General features: G+C 42.9%; 1 protein-coding gene across 4 annotated transcripts in view; it reads right to left on the bottom strand.

Moving 5' to 3' along the window:
* Nucleotides 1-26,256, bottom strand: part of SLC11A2 (solute carrier family 11 member 2) — a 176,636-nt gene that overhangs the window by 95,618 nt on the left and 54,762 nt on the right. For all 4 annotated transcript variants that reach the window (XM_073613717.1, XM_073613718.1, XM_073613719.1 and 1 more), the window contains exons 2-3: nucleotides 6,002-6,082; nucleotides 812-933 (exon numbers count right to left, since the gene is read on the bottom strand). In XM_073613717.1, coding sequence (XP_073469818.1) covers nucleotides 812-933; nucleotides 6,002-6,082 — 203 coding nt within the window. The remainder of the gene's footprint in view (nucleotides 1-811; nucleotides 934-6,001; nucleotides 6,083-26,256) is intronic.

The raw sequence follows: 26,256 nt of genomic DNA, 5'->3' as shown, positions 1-26,256 counted from the left end.
TGTCAGCGTGAGGAGAAAACGAAACCGATCACCGAGGTTTTGTTTATATCATGTGATCAGCTGTCATTGGCTGACAGCTGATCACATGGTAAGGGGCCGGGACCGGCCCCTTACTCGGATCTGTGATTATCCGAGTCTCCGTGACTCGGTGATCACAGCACACACACCGCGCGCCCTGCAGGGTGCGCGCGGTGCGTGTGCACAGGGGAGGACGTCCCATGACGGCCTCCCGGAAATTGAGGTCCGCGCTGTAGCCGTCATTCGGCTATGGCCCGGACCTCAAGTGGTTAAAGAATAAACAGCTTAGAAGAGGGTTAACTTTTTAATGAATTGTAAAAAGGTAAAAATATATATATTTTTTTAAATAACAAACATGTTATACTTACCGACTTTGTCCAATGGTTTTGCACAGAGCAGCTCCTATCCCCCTCTTCTCTGGTCCTCCCCCTGCCCTTTCTATGGGGCACGCATGCAGTCTCGCTCACAAGCTGTGCTCTGTGTGGCTCAGCCCTGCCTACGCTCTCACTCCTCACTGGCTGTGATTGACAGCAGCAAGAGCCAATGGCTCTGAGCCAGAAAGAGAAGCGATGCTGCTCTCATGGACAGCGCTGGATCGATATCAGGCTTAGGCAAGTATGGGAGGGGGAGCAGCACACACGAGGTTTTTTTTACCTTAATGCAAAGAATTAAATTAAGGTAAAAAAAACACTTCAGCCTTTAGAACCACTTTGAGGATTGAAGATGCTTGCTTACTTGCTCGGAAATAGTCAGAAAACACAATATTACCAGCTGTCAATTACAGTTTACTTACTTTTTCATCCTCTGGAATGGGAACTTTTTCATCAAAATAGCTGGTAAATGGTTCCCCCTCCACCTCTGGATCAGGGATGTCACTGAGATCTGGCTTGGACCCATGATCTCCTGATCCACTCTCTGTAAAACAGAATGGCAGAACATGATTTGACTAAATCAAAATGTCACTCCATATGGCTCAACTAAATGATAGGCAAGAGTCTGATAGTGTTATTGCTGGCATAAAGCATACAACAGAACATCAAAATGTGATCGAGTTCTCACTTTACTATTCCACAGATACAAAACAGAGCCATGTTAACCATTTATGAGGCATTCAAATGATAAGCAGTGAATTGTGGATAGACATGCCAGGTGAAATAGTGATATTCTGAGCGACTAACAACATTTTCATTAGAAAAGCACTGCACCAGGGCTATGGGAATTGTAGCAAATAGAGCTCACACATACACATAGGTTGAGCTTTATGGACCTGTGCCCCCTTTCAACTTTATTACTATGTAACGGCTTTGAACAATATGTAGCAAAAAAAGCATCCCATAAGCCACACATCGCTGCAAGTCCAATCATGGCAACCCCACGATTAGGCTGCGGGGGGGGAGCAAAACACGTTGGGGGCATGGCCTGGTTAGAGCCCAGGCTGAGACTGCCACATACTCCTTTAAAGTGGACTTGCAGCGATGTGCGGCTTATGGGATACTTTTCTTGCTATATAGTGACGTCTGCGGCTGGGACCAGCTCCGTTCCCGGCCGGCATTCCCAGCAGTTGGCATCGGATGAGATCTTTCCAGAGCCTGAGCGGCATCTATTACTTTTCATTTGGTATAGGACAATACCAATGCCATGGTTTGCAAGCAGCTATACTTTGAGGCAAAGGGCTATGATGTATAGCAACTAAAATGAACAGTTAACTTACATGTTTTATTTGGTATACACACATTTTTATTTTATTTTTTATTTGTAGGGTACTGGTTGGCAGGGTTGTGGACAGTGTACAGTGGATATAAAAAAAAAAAAGTCTACACACCCCTGTTAAAATGTCAGGTTTATGTGATGTAAAAAAAATGAGACAAAGTTAAATCATTTCAGAACTTTTTCCACCTTTAACGTGACCTATAAACTGTACAACTCAGTTGAACAACAAACTGAAATCTTTTTTGGGGGGGGGGGGGGGGGGTAAAAATAAAAAACTAAAATAAAATAGTTGCCTAAGTGTGCACACCCTTACATTAATACTTTGTTGAAGCACCTTTTGATTTTATTACAGCACCCAGTCTTTTTTCTGAGTCTATCAGCATGGCACATCTTGACTTGGCAATATTTGCCCACTCTTCTTTGCAAAAACACTCCAAATCTATCAGATTGCGAGGGCATCTCCTGTGCACAGCCCTCTTCAGAACAACCCACAGATTTTCAATCGGATTCAGGTCTGGGCCATTCCAAAACTTGAATCTTCTTCTGGTGAAGCCAATCCTTTGTTGATTTGGATGTATGCTTTGGGTCGTTGTCATGCTAAAAGATGAGGTTCCTCTTCATGTTCAGCTTTCTAGCAGAAGCTTGAAGGTGTTGTGCCAATATTGACTGGTATTTGGAACTGTTCATAATTCCCTCTACCTTGACTATGGCCCCTGTTTCTGCTGAAGAAAAACAGCCCCAAAGCATGATGCTGCCACCACCATGCTTCACTGTGGGTATGGTGTGCTTTTGGTGATGTGCAGGGTTGTTTTTGCACCAAACATATCTTTTGGAATTATGACCAAAAAGTTCAACCTTGGTTTCATCAGACCAGAACACATTTTCCCACATGCTTTTGGGAAACTTCAGATGTGTTTTTGCAAAAATTTAGCCAGGCTTGGATGTTTTTTTTCGTAAGAAAAGGCTTCTGTCTTGCCACTCTACGCCATAACCCAGACATATGAAGAATACAGGAAATTGTTGTCACATGTACCACACAGCCAGTACTTGCCAGATATTCCTGTAGCTCCTTTATTATGTTGCTGTGGGCCTCTTGGCAGCCTCCCTGACCAGTTTTCTTCTCGTCTTTTCATCAATTTGAGGGACATCCAGTTATTGGTAATGTCACTGTTGTGTCATATTTTCTCCACTTGATGAGAACTGTCTTCACTGTGTACCATGGTATATCTAATGCCTTGGACATTCTTTTATACCCTTCTCCTGACCGATACCTTTTAACAATATGATCCCTCTGGATCCCTCTGTGGACCATGGCTTTTGCTGTAGGATGCGACTAAAAAATGTCAGGAAAGACCTACTAGAACAGCTGAACTTTATTTAGGGTTAATCAGAGGCACTTTAAATGATGGCAGGTGTGTACTGACTCCTATTTAACATGAGTTTGAATGCGATTGTTTAAATTCTTAACACAGCTACATCCCCAGTTATAAAAGAGGGTGTGCACACTTATGCAACCACGTTATTTTTGTTTTTTTATTTTTACTCCGCCCCCCTAAAAGATTTCAGTTTGTTTTTCCATTGAGTTGTACAGATTATAGGTCACATTAAAAAGGTGGAAAAAATAGTAAGTCTATGGGTGGCGCCACCTCCCAGGCATTTCCCAGTCATTGTCGGCTTACTCCTGCAGAGGGTGCTGCAAGAGACAGGACTGAAGTGACTGCATAATAGGCAAGTATATTTTTTCATTAATAGGCTAGACAGATTAGGCTTAGCATGTGGCTGAGAGTAGGTTTACAGTTAGTCAAGTTTTGCCTTTACTTCCACCTTAAAGGAAATATCACTGATAAATAGGGTCATGAGTACACTCATGTTCACATACCATCTTCAAAAAACAAGCAGTCCAAAAGTGTAGTCTAGTGTACAACATATAGTTTATTGGGCTCACTCCAGGATCTAGTTTAAGAATATATTCAATGTAAAAACAAAAATAATCTCATTTAGCTTTATACAAATTAAATTTAGAAATGCAGCTTTGGCAAAAGCATTGTAGTTTCAAGCCAGAAAAATGTTTTTTCATTTTTCTTTCTGTAAGGCCTAGTTCACACTGGCATTAAAAGCAGGCGTTTCAGGGCCGTTTTTAACGCCCCTAAAACGCATGTGCAAATGATACTATGGACAGCACATAGTGCTGTTCACATCATCAAAATATGAAGCGCTGGGGTCACTTTGCTTCAAAATTGAAACCTTGTGTCGAGTTTGAAAGGAGTTGAAGCATTTCAACTCCTTCCAAACAAGTCTATGGCAACCACGTTGTGGTGTGGCAGTACATTACAGTTATTAGGGAGTTTGTGGTGCGGTTTTAACTCACCAAAAAACGCATGTCAACTGCACCGCAAACGCGCGTAGGGAGTTTGGGGGAGCTTTTTTATAGCTCATTGAACGCTTATCAACCACGCATTAAAGAGGTTGTAAACCTCCGGGAAAAAAAAACACCTGCAAGACAGAGGCATAATGAGCTAGTATGCATCGCATACTAGCTCAATATGAAATACTTAACCTTAGAACAATGCCCTGAATCGGCGCCGGCACACCGAGTACACGGCCGACATCTTTCACCGGAGTTATTTCCAGGTTCGCGGGCTGTGGCGCTGCGGTTGGCCGGAGCCACGATGATGTCACTCCCGCACTTGCACACAGTAGCCGCCAGTCATGGCATGGGCCCTGAAAAATACGGCACCAGCGGGCTGTTTCTTCAGTGTGCATGCGCCGATGACATCTGCAGCGGTGTATATAGTGAATATCTCCTAAACTGCAGGGAAGGCGTTTTTCAGGCACTTTACAGGTGCTATTTTTAGCCCAAAAGCTCCTGAAAAACACCCCAGTGTGAAAGGGTTCTAAGAAAAGTCGAATAAAGGTGCAATAGTGTATACATATGGCAAGCAATACCGGATTTGTATTTATTTTAAGCTACCAAATAAACAAGGTCTGGGATATTTATTTTCTAAACATTAAATAAAAAGAACTACGAGAGCTGCTATTCCTAATCTCTAACCCTGAAAAAAACTTGCTGCCATACAGCTTCATTGTACTGATTAGTTATTAACCCCAACCTAGTACATAAATCAGAGGACAGCCAGGCAACTAGTATTTTCAGAAGGTCAGCAGGGATGGGATCCTATATTTCATCACATGATTTTGATGTGTAAGCAACTGCAAGCATCATTTTTTTTACTCATCAATTACTCATACTTTATTAAATGTCATTTAGGACCACTAGAGGGAGGAATTCACAACGGAAGCTACAAGCTTCCACAAAACCTGGTTTACGTATTGTACATAGGGTATCAGTTTTCAGTCTATCTGCGCATTGAAACCTGTACAGAGAGAAGTACAGGAGCGGTCACTGCTGCTCTCTTTCTGATCCATTACCTGGCTGTCATGGTTTAGGTCTAGGCCTACAAGCTGGTGTCAATATTTTATAAGTGATCTGTCCCTGGTCACTGACGGAAAAAGTACTGAAGCCAAAGTATCAGCACGACTGTCTGTCAGCTAGCATTTTCAGAGGGAAGTTCAGCAGCCTACATTGTTTTTCTGTATAGGTTTTCCAAAGCTTATCTATCCAATAAATACAGACGTATTATTGCAATGTAATGTATAAGAGGGATGTGACTAGAAATGACAGACATCTGAGAGTTTTCAGTAGTATAGTATACAGTCCTAGGAGTCCTTGTTTTTGCTGATCAGAAAATTGTGGCAAACCAAAAATATTGGGATATATTATTTCCACCAAAGATTTTAGTGCAGTGTAACATGCATCATGCTGTCCTTTTGGTTCAAACAAGGCTAGCATTATTCTACAAGAAGGAGCAGACAACTGTATAGGTTGGTTCTTCAGGCACTGTGCAGTGCAGGCGGCACCCCTCCCACCTAAGCACTCCATCCTGTTCTCCACTGATAACAATACTCACCAGTATAAGACATCTCACAGACCTGCACCAAGTAAGCCATATCACATTCATCCAGCAAACTTTCTCAGGATCCTCACCAGATACTAAAGCCTGTGTGATATCGATCAGTCCGCTGTACTGTTTCTTAGAAATAGTGTGCAGTGCACTCTCCAGGGTAAAAGGATGATGTTTGTATGGATTAAGGTATTAACACTCTAATTTAATACATAATCACAACACAAAGAAAGTATGTAAAACCAATGGACAGTATGGTATCTACACTACTATAATACTCTGTATTCAATCATTTGGAGGAGCAAGCTTACCATCTAATTGCTGATAACTCTGGTCTGACATGGTGTCAGGTGTAACAGTCAATTTGCTTTCTTTTGGATGGGCCACATTAACTGAAAAAAAAAAAAAAGAAAGAAAGAATGAATATCATCTAAAGCAAAGGAAAAATTTCCATTGTTAATGTTTGTACATGTAAGGCAAGGTCCCATGCAAACATACAGCATGCATCATACATCAACGGGAGCTTGTGCTGACAGACAGGTCATCACTGCCGACCTTCTGAAAGCGCTAGATACCTGGCTGTCCCCACTTTAATTCTTCTTGAGCTACTATCTTGCAACAAGCTTGGAGTGCGCTCAAAACTCCTGATCTTCATTCTCTGTGTTCAGAATGTATTGAAGTTGCTAGACCAGTATGACAGTCATGTAATCTGCATTTTTAGGTGAGGGCAGCAAAGTTATCCGCATATTTCTTAGCACAAGTCAAGTGAATAGGACAAGTATTATTTTCTTATATTTATAAAAGGTTCAGCAGTGCCCATTATACACTGGTGGTGGGATGTCTCAAAGCTTCAAATGAAAAATAAATTGGGGTGGATTTACTAAAGGCAAATAGACTGTGCACTCTGCAAGTGCAATTGGTCCAGAGCTTAGTAATTGAGGTGAAGCTTCACTTTGCAAAGAAAACCCTTGCTCATGATTGGATAATGGAAGTCATCAGAGCTTCCCCTCATTTACTAAGCTCTGGAGCAACTGCACTTGCCAAGTGCACAGTCTATTTACATAGTTACATAGTAGGTGAGGTTGAAAAAAAAGACACAAGTCTATCAAGTCCAACCTATGTGTGTGATTATGTGTCAGTATTACATTGTATATCCCTGTATGTTGCGGTCATTTAGGTGCTTAGCTAATAGTTTTTTGAAATCATCAATGCTCCCCGCTGAGACCACCGCCTGTGGAAGGGAATTCCACATCCTTACCGCTCTTACAGTATAGAACCCTCTACGCAGTTCAGGGTTAAACCGCTTTTCTTCTAATTTTTTACCTTTAGTAAACCCACCCCGATGACTATTAGTGAAGCCTGGCTTGAGCTGTGTTAAACTGCTGTATACTCCTGACCTTAGAGGAGTTTAAGGCTGGATTCACAGTTTTATTATAATAATGCACGGCAACAGAACCTCTCTTTGGAAACCCAATTCAAATAAATGGGTAGCCTTAATGCAATGTGCCTTAAAACAGAGCTCCACTCAAAAGGGAAAGTTCCCCTTTAAGGCATCCTCCCCCTCTTGTTCTCCAAATGGCTCTTTTTTATTTATTTTTTTGGGGGGGGTACCTGGTCGCCTAGGCAATCCGATCGGAAGTTCTCCTCTCCCCCTCCCTCCCTGCAGTCATCTGGGACACGTCACAGGTCCCAGAAAACTGCGGGACCAGTCGCAATGCACAGCTCGTGCATGCGCAGTGGTCACTCGGCTGTGAAGCCGCAAGCTGTCACAGCCAGGTGCCCACAGTTGAGATGCCAGAGCCGGGGAGAGAAGACAGAGGGAAGGGTGATGGAAGTGGTGAGCATATCACTAGATCCCAGGACAGGTGTATCTGTTAAAAAAACTGTAGCTGCTGACTTTTAAACAACACAAAAATGACTGGAGCTCCTCTTTAATGTAGCACAAAAATGGAAATGGGCCTATATAATTTACCTGTAGATTTAGGTCATCTCTATTGAACCTTTTGCTGATTAAAAGATAAACATTTCTTTAGTTTGCCTGGAGTTCGGCTTTAATTATCAATAATAAAGTCAGCAACTGTCTTAAGGGGCTCATTTGTTACATTCGGAATTACATATAAAATTAATGAACTAGAATATCACTTGGGCTCATCCTAGGGTGGGGAGAATGCCACAACCCTCTAATTCCTCTTATTCCTGTCATTGCAAAATGTTCATTTACCAATATTTGTTCATTTTTAAAGCTTTGTTATTACAGAATAAAATACTTTCTCAATGTGAGCTAGCAGCATATATGTGCAAAGAAAAACGATAACAGCTCTTTACGATTTCAATTAGAAAAAGTCCATTTGCACACAGAAAGCTTTCCATTGAATGTTACTATTTATAAGAGGCTTGCATATATAGCTTAGTTTTTCACATCCATATAAAAAGCTGTTATTAAATAGTAGGCCAACAGTCTATCCCAGAGGAAAGACAGAGGGGGTAGTTAATAAACAGAGTATAGAAATGAGAAAGTATTGCGTTTTTTTTCCTCAATGGCCATTAAAGCGGTAGTAAATTTGGGCATTCCAAAAAAAAAAAAAAAAAAAAAAAAACAAAACAAAAAAAAACACCTGCAAGGCAATGTTACAATATACTAGTATGCATCGAATATTAGCACATTATAAAAGACTTCTGTTAGATGGAAGGCCTCCAGCGGCACGCTGCCACCACTGACAGGGCTTCCATCTTCACCCAGTCTTCCTTTTGGGTTTGCTGGCTCTGACTGTATAAATGGCTGAGCTGCAATGATGCCACTCCCTTGTGCATGGCCCCGTCAGGGAGCTCTGTTCCTTCAGAGTGCATGCGCCGGTGACGTCACGGTGTGCTCTGGATGTGCAACGTGCTCTAGAAAAAGAACAACTGGTTGGTGACACAAGCGCACACACCTCATCAGATTATAGATGCCAGCTTTCCCCTAGCACAGTGGTTCTCAACGCCTGTCCTCAGGGCCCACTAACAGGCCAGGTTTGCAAGATAGCTGAAATACATCACAGGTGATATCATTTGCTGCTCAGTGATTGGAGTATTCTAGTCTGCATCTCCCCAAGGTAATACTTAAAATCTGGCCTGTTAGTGGGCCCTGAGGACTGGAGTTGAGAACCAGTGCCCTAGCATGTCCACAAGACAGTGGAGGTAACTAATAAACAAACAGTGGGAAGAGGAAAAAAAAAAAAAAGAAGAAAGGCCTCCTTTCTTCCCCCAAGAGCTATTATTATGCTGGATTATTCTGTTCTGGAAAGATAACATCTCAGATTTGATTGGCTGAGAAACAAACACCATTAGGTGTAATTTTCCCCACAGCACGTGAAAAAAAAAAACTGGAATGTTCAACATTGGCATCCTGCTGGAATTTATCCGTAGACTGTATGTTCAGGCATATCTTTATATAATACAAAGTAGCTGATGGTAACTTGCTTTAAGGCTCCTTTCACACTTGTGTGATTTGTCATGGGAATGTGGACAGCAAATTCACATGACAAATCGCACACCAATGGCACCTGTTTAAGTCACAGAAATTTTGAAAAGGTGTCTGCACTACTTTGATGCAACTTTGATCCACGGGATGTAAAGTAGAATCAAAGCCACACCAAAAAGCGCTCCAAAGTTGCACCGGAAATCATGCAACTTTGGAGACGAGCTAAATGTGAAAGAAGCTTTAGCAGCAATCTTCCTATAAAAACACACACCAAGCAAACTCTTGCATTAACAAAAGTGTACCCCATTTCCTCCACTGTAGCCAATAGCGTCTTGTTTCTTTAAAGCAGAGTTCCACCCAAAGGTGGAACTTCCGCTCGTTGTACGCCTCCCCCGCTCTCGGGGGCCACAGTTGGCAGCTTTCAGGGGGAGAGGATACCGGTCTTTCACACGTATCCTGTTCCCATTTCCGGGAGCCTCAGCCGCGGGTATTGGTGTCACTGCCTGAGCTCCCTCCTCTTCCACCAGCCGCCGGGCCAGTAGAAGAGAAGAACGGGGCCTCGCGCATGCGTAGTAGGGTTCCTGGCCTGAAGCCGTAAGGCTTCGCTGCCGGGTTTCCCTTACTCGCAATGGAGGTGGCATGCACCCGACAGATGATGGAAACAACAACTGCAGCGCCGACATCGCTGGACTCCAGGACAGGTAAGTGTCTGATTATTAAAAGTCAGCAGCTGCAGTATGTGTAAGCTGCTGGCTTTTACATTTTTGCAGCGGTGGGCGGACCTCTGCTTTAACTTCATTTTTTTATTAAGGACATGTACTCCAGGTAATGTAAAAACAAAAAAACAAAAAACAAAAAAAACCTCACTGCATTGCTCTCAACCTTGAAGGAGAGGGGAGGGCAAAAGACTGGAGTTGCGCTTTACGAATGTTACTCTTGCATGCAGATGTTGTATATGACTAATCAAACACTAGTCTCTATGTAAGGATATACACTATATTACCAAAAGTATTGGGACGTCTGCCTTTACACGCACATGCACTTTAATGGCATCCCAGTCTTAGTCCGTAGGGTTCAATATTGTGTTGGCCCACCCTATATGCAGCTATAACAGCTTCAACTCTTCTGGGAAGGCTGTCCACAAGGTTTAGGAGAGTGTCTATGGGAATGTTTGATCATTCTTCCAGAAGCGCTTTTGGTCAGGCACTGATGTTGGAAGGCCTGGCACGCAGTCTCTGCTCTAATTCATCCCAAATGCATTCTATTTGGTTGAGGTAAGGACTCTGTGCAGGCCAGTCAAGTTCCTCCACCCCAAACTCACTCACCCATGTCTTTACGGACCTTGCCCAGAAAAATTGAACCTCTTCTGGTCACTACGGTCATTCCATCAACCTCTTCACAAATTAGTTCAGAAGATAGATTATGGGGATAAGCAGCTGCTAAAGAGAAGGTACCCTGATTAAAAAGCTGAAGCAGCATTGCATGAGCAAGGCCCTGTACAAGTTCATGTTTAAAATGTTTCAGATCTTAAAAACAAGACTAGTGGTGGAAAATATCAAAGTAAGCAGAGTGTCTGGCTGAAAACAAAGAGGAGACTGTATGAGAACTTGTGACTGCTTGAAATTCCTTTCACATAGGACTCTGCAGAGAATTCTTAAAATTCATGGTGTAAAGATTAACAGAGTCAGAATTAAAAAAAAAACTAGCATAAAGTTAAAAGAGCTCTAATCTTTATAGAAAAGTACTATTTTCATCAATGTGTTCTGCCTGTAAAATGTCAGCTTCAATATTATTCAGGGAACCTTTTGAGAAAAAATAAAAATAGTTCAATATCTTTGTTTTAACAAAAATTACAGATAATCTAGAAAACTTAAGCATTACCATTTTGTAACATAGCAATATCATCCCTGTCTGTGTATATAAGAGAAGACATTTAGAGCAATGGTGGTATATAAGAAGACACAAGAAGGATGGCCTTGTGAGAGGCTGTAGAAGACCACACACACACACACACACACACACACACACACACACACACACACACACACGGTGTGTACATGGAGGATGGTCTGAAGGAATGGCAACGAGGAGAATAGACAGTAGAGGGTGAGGGTGGGGATGGCCTGGTGGAGGGTAAAGAAACAAAATGATTGGGATTCTGGGTTGAATTAAAGCATTAAGAGATGACTGTCCTATATCTGGGGCAGAAATATAGAGGAGAAAAAAAAAAAAAAAAAAAGAGTAGGAGTTTTCATTGGATTTGGCAACAGTTTGTTTAGCCGAAGTAAACGGATAGTTGAGAAACATTAATGTATATTAATCTGCGTTAATTGGTTTGCCATTTAATGAGGCTCGATAGGGGTCCTTGAGAATGAGGTAGCCATGTTTCATATACTAATCAATACTGACCCACTTCCGTGTGTTGGGGCATTTTCATTCATGAAGGAACCGTCCATGCTTCAGTGCAACAGCAGAAACAAGCAGGTAGATAATTATGTATGAAGCTGGCTAGGAACCATGTACCAGTCTGTAAGTTCTTCATAACTTATCTTTACAGCAAGAGCATTTTACAAACAGGCTTTTGCTGTGAGACAGATTTAACCACTTCAGCCCCGGAAGGTTTTACCCCCTTCCTGACCAGAGCACTTTTTACAATTCGGCACTGCGTCGCTTTAACTGCTAATTGCGCGGTCATGCAATGCTGTACCCAAACGAAATTTGCGTCCTTTTCTTCCCACAAATAGAGCTTTCTTTTGATAGTATTTGATCACCTCTGCCGTTTTTATTTTTTGCGCTATACACGGAAAAAGACCGAAAATTTTGAAAAAAAATGATATTTTCTACTTTTTGTTCTAAAAAAAAATCCAATAAACTCAATTTTAGTCATACATTTAGGCCAAAATGTATTCGGCCACATGTCTTTGGTAAAAAAAATGTCAATAAGTGTATATTTATTGGTTTGCGCAAAAGTTATAGCGTCTACAAACTAGGGTACATTTTCTGGAATTTACACAGCCTTTAATTTATGACTGCCTATGTCGTTTCTTGAGGTGCTAAAATGGCAGGGCAGTACAAAACCCCCACAAATGACCCCATTTTGGAAAGTAGACACCCCAAGGAATTTGCTGAGAGGCATGTTGAGCCCATTGAATATTCATTTTTTTTGTCCCAAGTGATTGAATAATGACAAAAAAAAAAAAAAAAAATTACAAAAAGTTGTCACTAAATGATATATTGCTCACACAGACCATGGGCATATGTGGAATTGCACCCCAAAATACATTTAGCTGCTTCTCCTGAGTATGGGGATACCACATGTGTGGGACTTTTTGGGAGCCTAGCCGCGTACGGGGCCCCGAAAACCAATCACTGCCTTCAGGATTTCTAAGGGCGTACATTTTTGATTTTACTCCTCACTACCTATCACAGTTTTGAAGGCCATAAAATGCCCAGATGACATAAAACCCCCCCAAATGACCCCATTTTGGAAAGTAGACACCCCAAGCTATTTGCTTTGAGGCATGTTGAGTCCATGGAATGTTTTATATTTTGACACAAGTTGCGGGAAAGTGACAAATTTTTTTTTTTTTTTTTTTTGCACAAAGTTGTCACTAAATGATATATTGCTCACACAGGCCATGGGCATATGTGGAATTGCACCCCAAAATACATTTAGCTGCTTCTCCTGAGTATGGGGATACCACATGTGTGGGACTTTTTGGGAGCCTAGCCGCGTACGGGACCCCGAAAACCAATCACTGCCTTCAGGATTTCTAAGGGCGTACATTTTTGATTTTACTCCTCACTGCCTATCACAGTTTCGGAGGCCATGGAATGCCCAGGTGGCACAAACCCCCCCCAAATGACCCCATTTTGGAAAGTAGACACCCCAAGCTATTTGCTGAGAGGCATGGTGAGTATTTTGCAGCTCTCATTTGTTTTTGAAAATAAAGAAAGACGAGAAAAAAAATTTTTTTTTTTCTTTTTTCAATTTTCAAAACTTTGTGACAAAAAGTGAGGTCTGCAAAATACTCACTATACCTCTCAGCAAATAGCTTGGGGTGTCTACTTTCCAAAATGGGGTCATTTGGGGGGGTTTTTTGCAACCTGGGCATTCCATGGCCTCCGAAACTGTGATAGGCAGTGAAGAGTGAAATCAAAAATTTACGCCCTTAGAAAGCCTGAAGGCAGTGATTGGTTTTCAGGGTCCCGTACGCGGCTAGGCTCCCAAAAAGTCTCACACATGTGGTATCCCCGTACTCAGGAGAAGCAGCAGAATGTATTTTGGGGTGTAATTTCACATATTCCCATGGCATGTTTGAGCAATATATCATTTAGTGACAACTTTGCGCAAAAAAAAAAAAAAAAAAAAAAATTGTCTCTTTCCCGCAACTTGTGTCACAATATAAATTATTCCATGGACTCAACATGACTCTCAGCAAATAGCTTGGGGTGTCTACTTTCTAAAATGGGGTCATTTGGGGGGGTTTTGAACTGTCCTGGCATTTTATGCACAACATCTAGAAGCTTATGTCACACATCACCCACTCTTCTAACCACTTGAAGACAAAGCCCTTTCTGACACTTATTGTTTACATAAAAAAATAATTTTTTTTTGCAAGAAAATTACTTTGAACCCCCAAACATTATATATTTTTTTTTTAAAAAAATGCCCTACAGATTAAAATGGTGGGTGTTTCATTTTTTTTTTTCACACAGTATTTGCGCAGCGATTTTTCAAACGCATTTTTTTGGGGAAAAAAACACACTTTTTTACATTTTAATGCACTAAAACACACTATATTGCCCAAATGTTTGATGAAATAAAAAAGATGATCTTAGGCCGAGTACATGGATACCAAACATGACATGCTTTAAAATTGCGCACAGACGTGCAGTGGCGACAAACTAAATACATTTTTAAAAGCCTTTAAAAGCCTTTACAGGTTACCACTTTAGATTTACAGAGGAGGTCTACTGCTAAACTTACTGCCCTCGATCTGACCTTCGCGGCGATACCTCACATGCATGGTGCAATTGCTGTTTACATTTGACGCCAGACCGACGCTTGCGTTCGCCTAAGCGCGAGAGCAGGGGGGACAGGGGTGCTTTTTTTTTTTTTTTTTTTTTTTTTTTTTTCTTTATTATTATTATTTTTTTATCTTATTTTTAAACTGTTCCTTTCATTTTTTTTTTTTTTAATCATTTTTATTGTTATCTCAGGGAATGTAAATATCCCCTATCATAGCAATAGGTAGTGACAGGTACTCTTTTTTGCAAAAATTGGGGTCTATTAGACCCTAAATTTCTCCTCTGCCCTCAAAGCATCTGACCACACCAAGATCGGTGTGATAAAATGCTTTCCCAATTTCCCAATGGCGCTGTTTACATCCGGCGAAATCTAAGTCATAAAATGCTCGTAGCTTCCGGTTTCTTAGGCCATAGAGATGTTTGGAGCCACTCTGGTCTCTGATCAGCTCTATGGTCAGCTGGCTGAATCACCGGCTGCATTTTCAGGTTCCCTGTTGAGACAGGAGAGCCAGAGAAAAACACGGAAGACGTTGGGGGGGGGGGGGGGGGATTCCCTCCCACTGCTTGTAAAAGCAGTCTAGAGGCTAATTAGCCGCTAGGATTGCTTTTACATGAAAGCCGACCGCTGGCTGAAAAGGATGATACCTAAACCTGCAGGCATCATTCTGGTATAACCACTCAAAGTCGTGAATGGCGTACCTGAAGACAAAAAAATGGTTAACAATAAAGCACAGTAAACGGTAAGGTATAAAAAATTGCATACCTGAAAAGCAAACATGATAAAACATAATAACAATAAAACATTGCAGAATAGAATACAGTAAAAAAGAGCAGAACAATAGAGAGAGAGAATAGAGAGAGAAAGAACAATAAAACGACAACTATTTTTTTTTTATTTTATATTTTTGTATGTGTTTTTTTTTTTTTACACTTTTTTTTGTAACTAACTTTTATAACTGTAACCGGTTCCAGGTTCGGGTCTCTCAAAATGCGATGGCATCTTGGGAGACCCTGTGAAAGTGTGCCTAGTCTGTGCAATGCTGTACCCTACGCTAATACTCAACTAATGAATGGTAGCGTTCAAAACATTCACCAATGCAAAGACCAGGATTGTCAGGACAGGAGGGACAATAATAGCGGGTGTCACGCCTATATTCGCGCTTGCTGCAGACACGACATCTTTTTTGGGGGTTCGTTGGGTAGGGGTACTCGGGAGGACATAAAGAAAATGCCTCTCATGCAGCTGACTGCATTTGGTTGGGGATGTGAATGGGGGAAGTACGGGCGCTGCAGAAGCGGTGTGTTCCCAATTAGGATTGGCGAATGCAGCAGGAAGGGCACTATGGGCACGACGGGCCTGTGTTTGTCTTCTTGGTGGCAGCGGGACACTACTTGTGCTTGCCACCTGACCAGCTTGAACTGCACTTATGGGACTCGCCATGTCACCAAGTGTTACTGCAGTGCTGGTTTGACTACGACCGGGGTGTACTAGGCCGCTGGCGCTTGCCAGTTCACCAAAACGCTACCAAAAAAACTGTTAACGATCGCAGGGATCAGGCCTGACTCTGCGAACGCTGCAGTTATGCGTTTAGTGTTTTGTAAGTGTCAGTGATCGATCGATACTGCACTTGGGTGGGCTGGGCTGGGCCGGGCGGAGGGGCAAAACGCAGGTGCTAGCAGGTATCTGGGCTGATCCCGCTAACACTGCGTTTGTGGGAACCCTAAACTGCTGGGGACGCTAGTATAGATCTGATCGGATCAGATATTGATCCGATCAGATACTATACCACTAAGGGAGGCGTATGCTGCGTGCGTGGGTGTTAGTGGTACTGGTGCTAACCTGACGCTGCCTGGGGCTGGTGCTTGCCAGTTCACCAAAACGCTACCAAAAAAACTGTTAGCGATCGCAGGAATCAGGCCTGACTCTGCGAACGCTGCAGTTATGCGTTTAGTGTTTTGTAAGTGTCAGTGATCGATCGATACTGCACTTGGGTGGGCTGGGCTGGGCCGGGCGGAGGGGCAAAACGCAGGTGCTAGCAGGTATCTGGGCTGATCCCGCTAACACTGCGTTTGTGGGAACCCTAAACTGCTGGGGACGCTAGTATAGATCTGATCGGATCAGATATTGATCCGATCAGATACTATACCACTAAGGGAGGCGTATGCTGCGTGCGTGGGTGTTAGCGGTACTGGTGCTAACCTGACGCTGCCTGGGGCTGGTGCTTGCCAGTTCACCAAAACGCTACCAAAAAAACTGTTAGCGATCGCAGGGATCAGGCCTGACTATGCGAACGCTGCAGTTATGCGTTTAGTGTTTTGTAAGTGACAGTGATCGATCGATACTGCACTTGGGTGGGCCGGGCGGAGGGGCAAAACGCAGGTGCTAGCGGGTATCTGGGCTGATCCCGCTAACACTGCGTTTTCGGGAACCCTAAACTGCTGGGGACGCTAGTATAGATCTGATTGGATCAGATATTCATCCGTACAGATACTATACCACTAAGGGAGGCGTATGCTGCGTGCGTGGGTGTTAGCGGTACTGGCGCTAATCTGACGCTGCCTGGGGCGACGCATATCACCGCCGGGCGACTGGGGGGGCTAAACCTTTATTCGGTAATAAACGGCGGGTGCCCTGACACTATAAAAAATAAACGAACTAACCAGCGTCACTCGTAACAGTTATACGGTGATCAGTGGTGAAAGGGTTAACTAGGGGGCAATCAAGGGGTTAAAACCTTTATTAGATAGTATATGGGGGTCCCTGACGCTATAAAACGCTGACGGCGAACCTAAATATTTACGTTCCTAACTAGCGTCACCAGCGACACTAATACAGCGATCAGAAAAATGATCGCTTAGTGACACTGGTGACAGAGGGTGATCAAGGGGTTAAAACTTTATTAGGGGGGGTTAGGGGGGTATCCTAGACCTAAAGGGGGGTAATACTCACTGCCCTAACACTGTAACTGTCACAAACTGACACTATGCAGTAATCAGAAAAAAAAAAAAAAAAATACTGCTAATGTCAGTTTGTGACGGGGGGGGGGGTGATCGGGGGGGATCGGGGGGGCGATCGGGGGGGGATCGGGGGTGTAAGGTATGCCTGGCATGTTCTACTGTGTGTGTGTGTGTGTTGTGCACTCACATGTCTTCTCTCCTCGGCGCTGGGACGGAAACTGCCAGACCGAGGAGAGATGACATCACATCCTCTGCCTGTGTGAAACTACACACAGGCAGGGGAGGATTCCTATTGGCTGGGAGCGATCGCGAGGGGGGGGCCACGATCGGATGGTCTCCCCCTCGCCTCCCGACGCTCCCAGTCAGATGCCGACCGCCGGTGGCACCGGGGGGGGGGTCCGATCGGACCCCCCGCCCGCGGAAGGCAGATCACGTACAGGTACGTGATTCTGCCTGCCCGTGCCATTCTGCCGACGTATATATACGTTAGGCGGTCGGCAAGTGGTTAAAGTGTTACTAAACCCACAACAGTAAAATCAGTCTGTATACGCAGTAAAGCATGCTGGTTATACTCACTATGGAACCTAAGGAGTTAATCCTCTACATTGTGTAAAAAGGCTGTTTGTTCCTGTCTTCTCTGATCCTCCCCTTCTTCCCCAAACTAGCTCCTGATAAGACAGAGTCTTTGGAGGTACTCTGCACATGCTCAGTTTGGTGTGTATTGCTAGACAGTCTTTTTTCATCATTGGAGGGTGCATGTGATCAGTACAGAGCCAATCAGCACTGTCCAGACAGAGGGTCAGGGGTCATGCAGCCTCATAGGACAGTCAGGGGAGAATGAAAACTCCTCCTACAAGCTTTATAATCAGTGCTCGGCCTGACACTGATCAGAATCACAAGATTGCTATATACTGTTGATGAGAAAAGGTATTTAGCATGTTCTGTGTACTGTGGGAGGCCAGATACAGTGAATTCAGGGTCCTGGGTTTAGCAACACTTTAAGTTCAGTCTTCCTTGTCAAAGCTTGAACAAAAATCAGATTCTCACTTTTGTTGATTGGTAGGTGGCGTATCTAACAGTGCATCGTACATTACAGACATGAGGCCAGAGGCACTTTGTTTAAATGTAGTATTTGATTAACGTCAAATGGGTTTTTCCAAAAAACAAGAATGTATACCTGAATCTGTCACTTCTCCCCTCCCCCCAGTATACTACTCAAAGCAAGGAATGGAACCGTTTTTACTAACAAAAATGTAGCAGCCAAAAATAGGATGTAGTCATGGGTATTAGGCTGCTTTCACACTGGGGCGAGCATTGACGCTAGTTTTAGCGACGCTTTATCTTCGTTTTAGCGGCGCTATTCAGCTGCTAGCGGGGCACTTTTAACCCCTGCTAGCGGCCGAATAAAGAGTTAAATGCGCTCGCAAAGTGCCGCTGCCCATTGATTTCAATGGGCAGGGGCGGTGTATACACCGCTCCTTCACTGCCCCAAAGATGCTGCTTACATGACTTTTTTTTTATTGTCCTGCCAGCGCATCGCTGCAGTGTGAAAGCACTTGGGCTCTCACACTGGGGCTGCAGGGGAGGCATTTTTAGGTGCTATTTTTAGCCCAACAGCGCCTAAAAAATGCCCCAGTGTGAAAGGGGTCTTACGGGTATCTAAACGAGCTGCCAGTCCACAACTGGACACAATACATTCACATGATTCACACTACAGCCGTGACCAAAAGTTTTGAGAATGACACAAATATTCATTTTCACAAAGTCTGCTGCTTTAGTGTTTTTAGATCTTTTTGTCGGATGTTACTATGGTATACTGAAGTATAATTACAAGCATTTCATAAGTGTGAAAGGCTTTTATTGACAATGACATGAAGTTTATACAAAGTCAATCTTTGCAGTGTTGCCCCTTCTATTTTCAAGACCTCTGTAATTGACCCTGTCATGCTGTCAATCAACTTCTGGGCCACATCCTGACTGATTAACACCCATTCTTGCATAATCAATGCTTGGAGTTTGTCAGAATTTAAGGGGGTATCTTTTGTTCACCCGCCTCTTGAGGATTGACCATACGTTCTCAAAAGGATTAAGGTCTGGGGAGTTTCCTGGCCATGAACCCAAAATTTTGATGTTTTGTTCCCCAAGCCACTTAGTTATCACTTTTGCCTTATGGCAAGGTGAGCGCTCCATCATGCTGGAAAAGGCATTGTTAGCCACCAAACTGTTCTTGGATGGTTGGGAGAAGTTGCTTTTGGAGGATGTTTTTATACCATTTTTTATTCATGACTGTTCTTAGGCAAAATTGTGAGTGAGCCCACTCCCTTGGCTGAGAAGCAACCCCACACATGAATGGTCTCAGGATGCTTTACTGTTGGCATGACACAGGACTGATGGTGGCGCTCACCTTTTCTTCTCAAGGTTTTTTTCTGGATGCCCCAAACAATCGGAAAGGGGATTCATCAGAGAAAATGACTTTACCCCAGTCCTCAGCAGTCCAATCCCTGTACCTTTTGCAGAATATTAGTCTGTCCCTGATGTTTTTTTCCTGGAGAGAAGTGGCTTGTTTGCTGCCCTTCTGGACACCAGGCCATCCTCCAAAAGTCTTCACCTTACTGTGCGTGCAGATGGACTCACACCTGCCTGCTGCCATTCCTGAGCAAGCTCTGCACTGGTGGTGCTCCGATCCCACAGCTAAATCAACTGTAGGAGACGGTCCTAGCGCTTGCTGGACTTTATTTGGCGCCCTGAAGCTTTTTTCACAAATCTAGTGGAAATGTTTTTTTTATGGGATCAAGCTCATTTTTATGGCAAAAGGGGACTTTGCAATTAATTGCAATTCATTTGATAACTCAACAACATTCTGGAGTATATACAAATTGCCATCATAAAAACTGAAGCAGCAGACTTAGTGAAAATTAATATTGGTGTAATTCGCAAAACTTTTGGTCACGGCTCTACATCATAACATTTTGCGATGATTTAAAGAGTAACTCCACTTTTGTTGAGAAAAAAATAAACATTTCCATCTGGCTGATCTATGTACATGGCAAGGATTATAACAAACGTTGTTGCAGATTCCTACCTTTTGCTTTTCTGAAGAAATAGCTGTTTGCCTGTGTCCATGTACAGAGTGAATCTGTATGGGAGTAGTTTTATAAGGCCTCATGCACACTGGACATTATAAAAAAACGCCAGTAATTTTAGCTATAACTGTAGAATGAGGTTTTGCTGCGTTTTTTCAGTAGAAATTTTTTAGCTTTTATACTCCCACAAAAGCTTATGGCTCAAAAACGCTCATAAGCTGCGTTTTTCCAGTGTTTACGAGCATTTTTACAGCTGAAAAACTCCTCAAAAACCACTAATTCTGGGGTTTTTTTCCAGCCCCAAATACCCCTGCCAAAAAACACTGAGTGCAGAGATACAGGATAACATGCTGGGGCATTTAATGGCTGTAGAAAAAAAAAAACAAAACAAAAAAAAACACACACATCTGAAGCCAAAAACAGCAGCTGTAAAAACGTCCAGTGTGCATGAGGCATAATTATCAGCTACTGCACTTGCAGGGCTCTAATGAGGGAGGTGGCAGGGTCTGCATCCCTTTGGACATACTTTCCTTTTGAGTGTATCTCACCAAAAATGACATGCTCAAAATCTGACTTTAAGTGCAGACTTCTGGGAAAATCAGTAAACCAATCATACCAGCAGGAAAATACATTTTCAGGGGGCGTTCTGTACACCACCTGTGTACAGAACACCTCCAGGTAGCCATATTGGATTAAATTCTACAGAAAATTACAGAGCTGCAGACTGAAAAGAAAAAGTCATTTTTAATAACATTCAATTACAATATGACTTGAGTCACAACTGTATACGCTATATTTTTTTTTCCATTAAAGTGGAGTTATGCTTTAAGCCCAAAGGCTACTTTCACACCGAGGTGCTTTGCAGGCGCTATAGCGCTAAAAATAGCGCCTGCAAAGCGACTCTCCTGTCACTCCAGTGTAAAAGCCCGAGTGCTTTCACACTGTCGCAGCGCGCTGGCAGGACACTAAAAAAAAGTCCTTCAAGCAGCATCTTTGAGGTGCTTAAGACTGTTCACACCTAGGTGTTTTTCTGCTGTAAGCCTCAGCTCTAAAAAAGCCCAACAAGATAAATTCCATTCATATCAATGGGCTCCATTCACATCTGAGCGTTTTGTCATCTGAAGCAAAAACCTGAAGCTCAAAAAATACAGGGGCTTCTTTTTTGGCAGATTACAGGTGTTCTGCTTTTTACATTGGTGTCCTTTTGACCTGTATAAAATTGCGGCAAAAAATTGCACGACTTTCTGCCTGAAAACAAAATGCCTAGGTGTGAACAGAGCCTAAGGCCCCTTTCACACCTGTACGACTTGTCCTGTGACTTGGGACTGCAAAGTCCCATGACAAGTCGTTCCCTGTGATTTCCAATGACAACCATTCATATTAGTACGACTTCAAGTCGTGCCGACTTCAAAGTAGTCCTTGCACTACTTTGGTCCGACTTTGATCCTACTTTAGCCCATTGAATATCACTGAAGTCGGATCAGTCAGATCGCTGTCTTAACTGATCCGACTTTGGCATGCGCTTTGTGCTCTGATGATCTTGAAGGGGAACTCCACACAAAATGTAAAAAATAAATAAATAAAATGGCAAGGGTTCCCTCTCCAAGAGCATACCAGGCCCTTCAGTCTGGTATGGATTTTAAGTGAAACCCCCCTCCCTGTAAAAAAAGTGTGGGGGTCCCCACCAAAATCCATACCAGACCCTTATCCGAGCACACAGTCCGGCAGGTCAGGAAAGTAGGTGGGGACAAACGAGCACTCCTCCTGAACCGTATGAGGCTGTATACACAGGTGTTTAACCACTTCAGCCCCGGAAGGATTTACCCCCTTCCTGACCAGAGCACTTTTTGCGATACAGCACTGCGTCGCTTTAACTGACAATTGCACCCAAACAAAATTGATGTCCTTTTTTTTCCCCACAAATAGAGCTTTCTTTTGGTGGTATTTGATCACCTCTGCCGTTTTAATTTTTTGCGCTATAAAACAAAAAAAGACCCACAATTTTGAAAAAAAAAAAAAAAAAAGCAATATTTTTTATTTTTTGCTATAATAAATATCCCCCCCCCCAAAAAAAAAAAAAAAATATAAAAAAAAAAACCAAAAATTTCTCTCTCAGTCTAGGCCGATATGTATTCTTGTACATATTTTTGGTAAAATAAATAAATAAATCGCAATAAGCGTACATTGATTGGTTTGCGCAAAAGTTATAACGTCTTCAAAATAGGAGATAGATTTATGGCATTTTTATTATTTTTCCATTAGTAATGATGGCGATCTGCGATTTTTATCGTAACTGCGACATTGCGTCGGACGCAGCCGTCACTGCCCCATCATGCACTGGGCGGTGATGTCATAAGTGGCGGGGCATCCATATGACATCACCCGGTGACCCATACTCATGTCTTTATAAATTACTTTAAAAACCTGTGCACTGCGTTTTATTTTTGACACTTTTTTTTTTTTTTTAGGTGAATGGGTATGGGTACAATTAGAGCTGCACGATTCTGGCCAAAATGAGAATCACGATTTTTTTGCTTAGAATAAAAAGATCACGATTCTCTCACGATTCTTGCGATATAAAATCTTTCACATTATATATAAAAAAAAAATGGGCTAACTTTACTGGTTAGTTTTTTTGGTTTTTTTTAATTCATTCATTTGAAAGACCGCTGCGCAAATACAGTGTGACATAAAATATTGCAACAACCACCATTTTATTCTCTAGGGCAGTGATGGCAAACCTTGGCACTCCAGATGTTTTGGAACTACAATTCCTATGATGCTCATGCACTCTGCAGTGTAGTTGAGCATCATGGGAAATGTAGTTCCAAAACATCTGGCGTGCCAAGGTTCACCTTCACTGCTCTAGGGTGTCTGCTAAAAAAATATATATAATGTTTGGGGTTTCCAAGCAATTTTCTAGCAAAAAAAAATATTATTTTAACTTGAAACCAACAAATGTCAGAAAAAGGTTTAGTGTGTAAGTGGTTAAACTTTTTTCACTTACACACACACACACACAGTCTATTCCATTGACAAATTGTTGCAATGTTTATACTTAGTTCAACTGATAAAGAATATTTTGATTCTTGGCAGACTGTCCAGTTTTTCTCTTCCTTTCTTTTGTGGCTTCAGAAGAGCAGAGAGAATTCTTTGCACAGAAAGAATTGTGAAACACTTTAAGTGCCGGTGTTCTGCCGAGAAAGTTCCCCTCGGCGGATAAGGACCCCCCTCTACTGCGCAGGTGCAGCGCTTGGGCAGTAGGAGCCGGCGGAAATAGCCGAAACCGAATAGAAATCAGCTGTACACGGCGCCTGTAAGAGGGCCCCTCGCGGGCTCGCTTCGCTCGCCATGCTTTGGGCACGGCCTCGCTTCGCTCGGCTCTTTTTTATTCTCCCTCTAGGTCCACTTGGATGGTGGGGCTTGAACCTGGACCTAGGGCGCAGGCGCCGTGTACAGCTGATTGAAGTTTTTCAGCTTCGGCTATTTTCGGTGGCTCCTAGTCATTCGTACTGCGCAAGCGCAGTACAGGGGGGTCCTTATCCGCCGGGGGAACTTTCTCGGCAAGACACCGGTTCACACTGCTGCGCTGTGAATTTGTTCCGTTTTTTTGTCCTGTGTGAGGTGCGATTTTACCACGAATTTACCGCGATTTCACTGAGAATTTCAGGAGTTGGTCATAGCTGCGATTGATGTTCTAGCCAATGGAATCATAATGTAAAAAAAAAAAAAAAAAAAGGGTGTTAACTTCCTGTGTACTTCCTGGTTTTTGTGGAGTAGTGTGGTGGAATTCGCACATATCTGAACCAACAATGCAATTCCAGAACGATTTACATTGATGTCTATGGAGACTAAATTCGCAACGCAACGCTGTAAACTCGCACAAGACCCTTTTTTTTATCGCATCGCCTTCGTAGGGGAATCACAACACATGTATGTGAACGACGGTCATTGAAAACAATGACTTTTTTGGATGACATGCGAATTTAGAATGTTTTTGACACATCACATTCGTTATGAACTCGCATCAGTGTGAACCGGCACTAATAGAAAGAATTGTGAAACACTTTGGTAAAGATCGCAATAACGATTCTTGACGATTAATTGTGCAGCTCTAGGTACAATGTACCCCATACTCACTAATTCACATAGGGTGGGGGGGCCGGGATCTGGGAGCCCGCTTGTTAAAGAGAGGTTCCAGATTCTGATAATCCCCCTGCCCGCAGACCCTGACAACCAATGGTTCGGCGCTCGCTCATCCCCACCCCCTTTCCTGACCTGCCGGGCTGTATGCTCGGATAATAGTCTGGTATGGATTTTTGGGGGGAATCCCCACACAGTTTTTTCAGCACGGGGGTTCCCCTTAAAATCGATACCAGACCAAAGGGCCGGTTATGCTCTTGGAGGGGGAACTCATGCCTTTTTTTTTGTTTTGTTTTTTTTTTAACTTTTACATTTTGCATGTAGTTCCCCCTAAAGATTCATACCAGACACAGTGCCTGGTATTGTCGGGGATCAAAGTCAGGACCCTGTTCATTGAAGACGGACGCATGTCGGACTTCAAGTCGCAGGGCAAAGTCAGATCCACAGTTGTACGACTGTCATGTCGTACCAGTGTGAAAGGAGCCTTAGGAGCTGGGTAAGGTGCCTTTCACACATTTGCGGGTGCTTTTAACCCTTTTTTGGACACCAGTGGGGGTTTTACAGCCGACACCCCCATCTCCCCAGTGTGAAAGTGGCTGGAGAGCAAGCAGGTGCAAAATGCACACGTTTTCCTTGCAGCAATGACTTTGCGAACCCATACACAACATATTCTAAAAGTGCCATCAAACCTGAGGGACATGTCCTACCACATCATTCCTCCTGTCTCAACCAAGACTGACATGTCAGCATACTTCTTCAAAGCCTGCTCAGTCATTCTCCAGGTGATCCAATATCCCTACAAGCACTGTGAGTCCTATGATTTGTGACAATTTAACACATAACTGATAAAAACTGGCACATTGTAAAATAAGCCTTTGTAATAGCAATCAATAAAGCTTCAACTTTTATTCTCACCTACAGTGACTTGCAAAGGTATTCACCCCCTTGGCTTTTTACCCATTTTGTTACATTACAGCCTTTAGTTCAATGTTTTTTTTAATCTGAATTATATGTGATGGATCAGAACACAATAGTCTAAGTTGGGGAAGTAAAATTATATATATATATAACTATTTTTCAGAAATAAAAAAATGATAATTGGCACGTGCGTATGTATTCACCCCCTTTGTTATGAAGCCCATAAAAAGCTCTGGTGCAACCAATTACCTTCAGAAGTCACATAATTAGTGAAATTATGTCCACGTGTGCAATCTAAGTGTCACGTGATCTGTCATTACATATACACACCTTTTTGAAAGGCCCCAGAGGCTGCAACACCTAAGCAAGAGGCACCACTAACCAATCACTGCCATGAAGACCAAGGAACTCTCCAAACAAGTAAAGGACAATGTTGTTGAGAAGTACAAGTCAGGGTTAGCTTATAAAAAAAATATCTTTGATGATCCCTAGGAGCACCATCAAATCTATCATAACCAAATGGAAAGAACATGGCACAACAGCAAACCTGCCAAGAGACGGCCGCACACCAAAAAACTCACGGACCGGGCAAGGATGGCATTAATCAGAGAGGCAGCAGAGAGGCCTAAGGTAACCCTGGAGTAGCTGCAGCAGAGACTGGAGTTTCTGTACATAGGACAATAAGCCGTACGCTCCATAGAGTTGGGCTTTATGACAGAGTGGCCAGAAGAAATCCATTACTTTCAGCAAAAAACAAAATGGCACATTTTAAGTATGTGAAAAGGCATGTGGGAGACTCCCAAAATGTATGGAGGAAGGTGCTCTGGTCTGATGAGACTAAAATTTAACTTTTTGGCCAAAGAAAACGCTATGTCTGGTGCAAACCCAACATATCACATCATCCAAAGAACACCATCGGGACTGGGAAACTGGTCCGAGTTGAGGGAAAGATGGATGGTGCTAAATACAGGGA

This window comes from Aquarana catesbeiana, linkage group LG02, assembly GCF_042186555.1.
Source record: "Aquarana catesbeiana isolate 2022-GZ linkage group LG02, ASM4218655v1, whole genome shotgun sequence".
Classification (NCBI taxonomy): domain Eukaryota; kingdom Metazoa; phylum Chordata; class Amphibia; order Anura; family Ranidae; genus Aquarana; species Aquarana catesbeiana.
The sequence above is the reverse complement of the archived record's forward strand: the minus strand, read 5'-3'. Positions and strand labels throughout refer to the sequence as shown.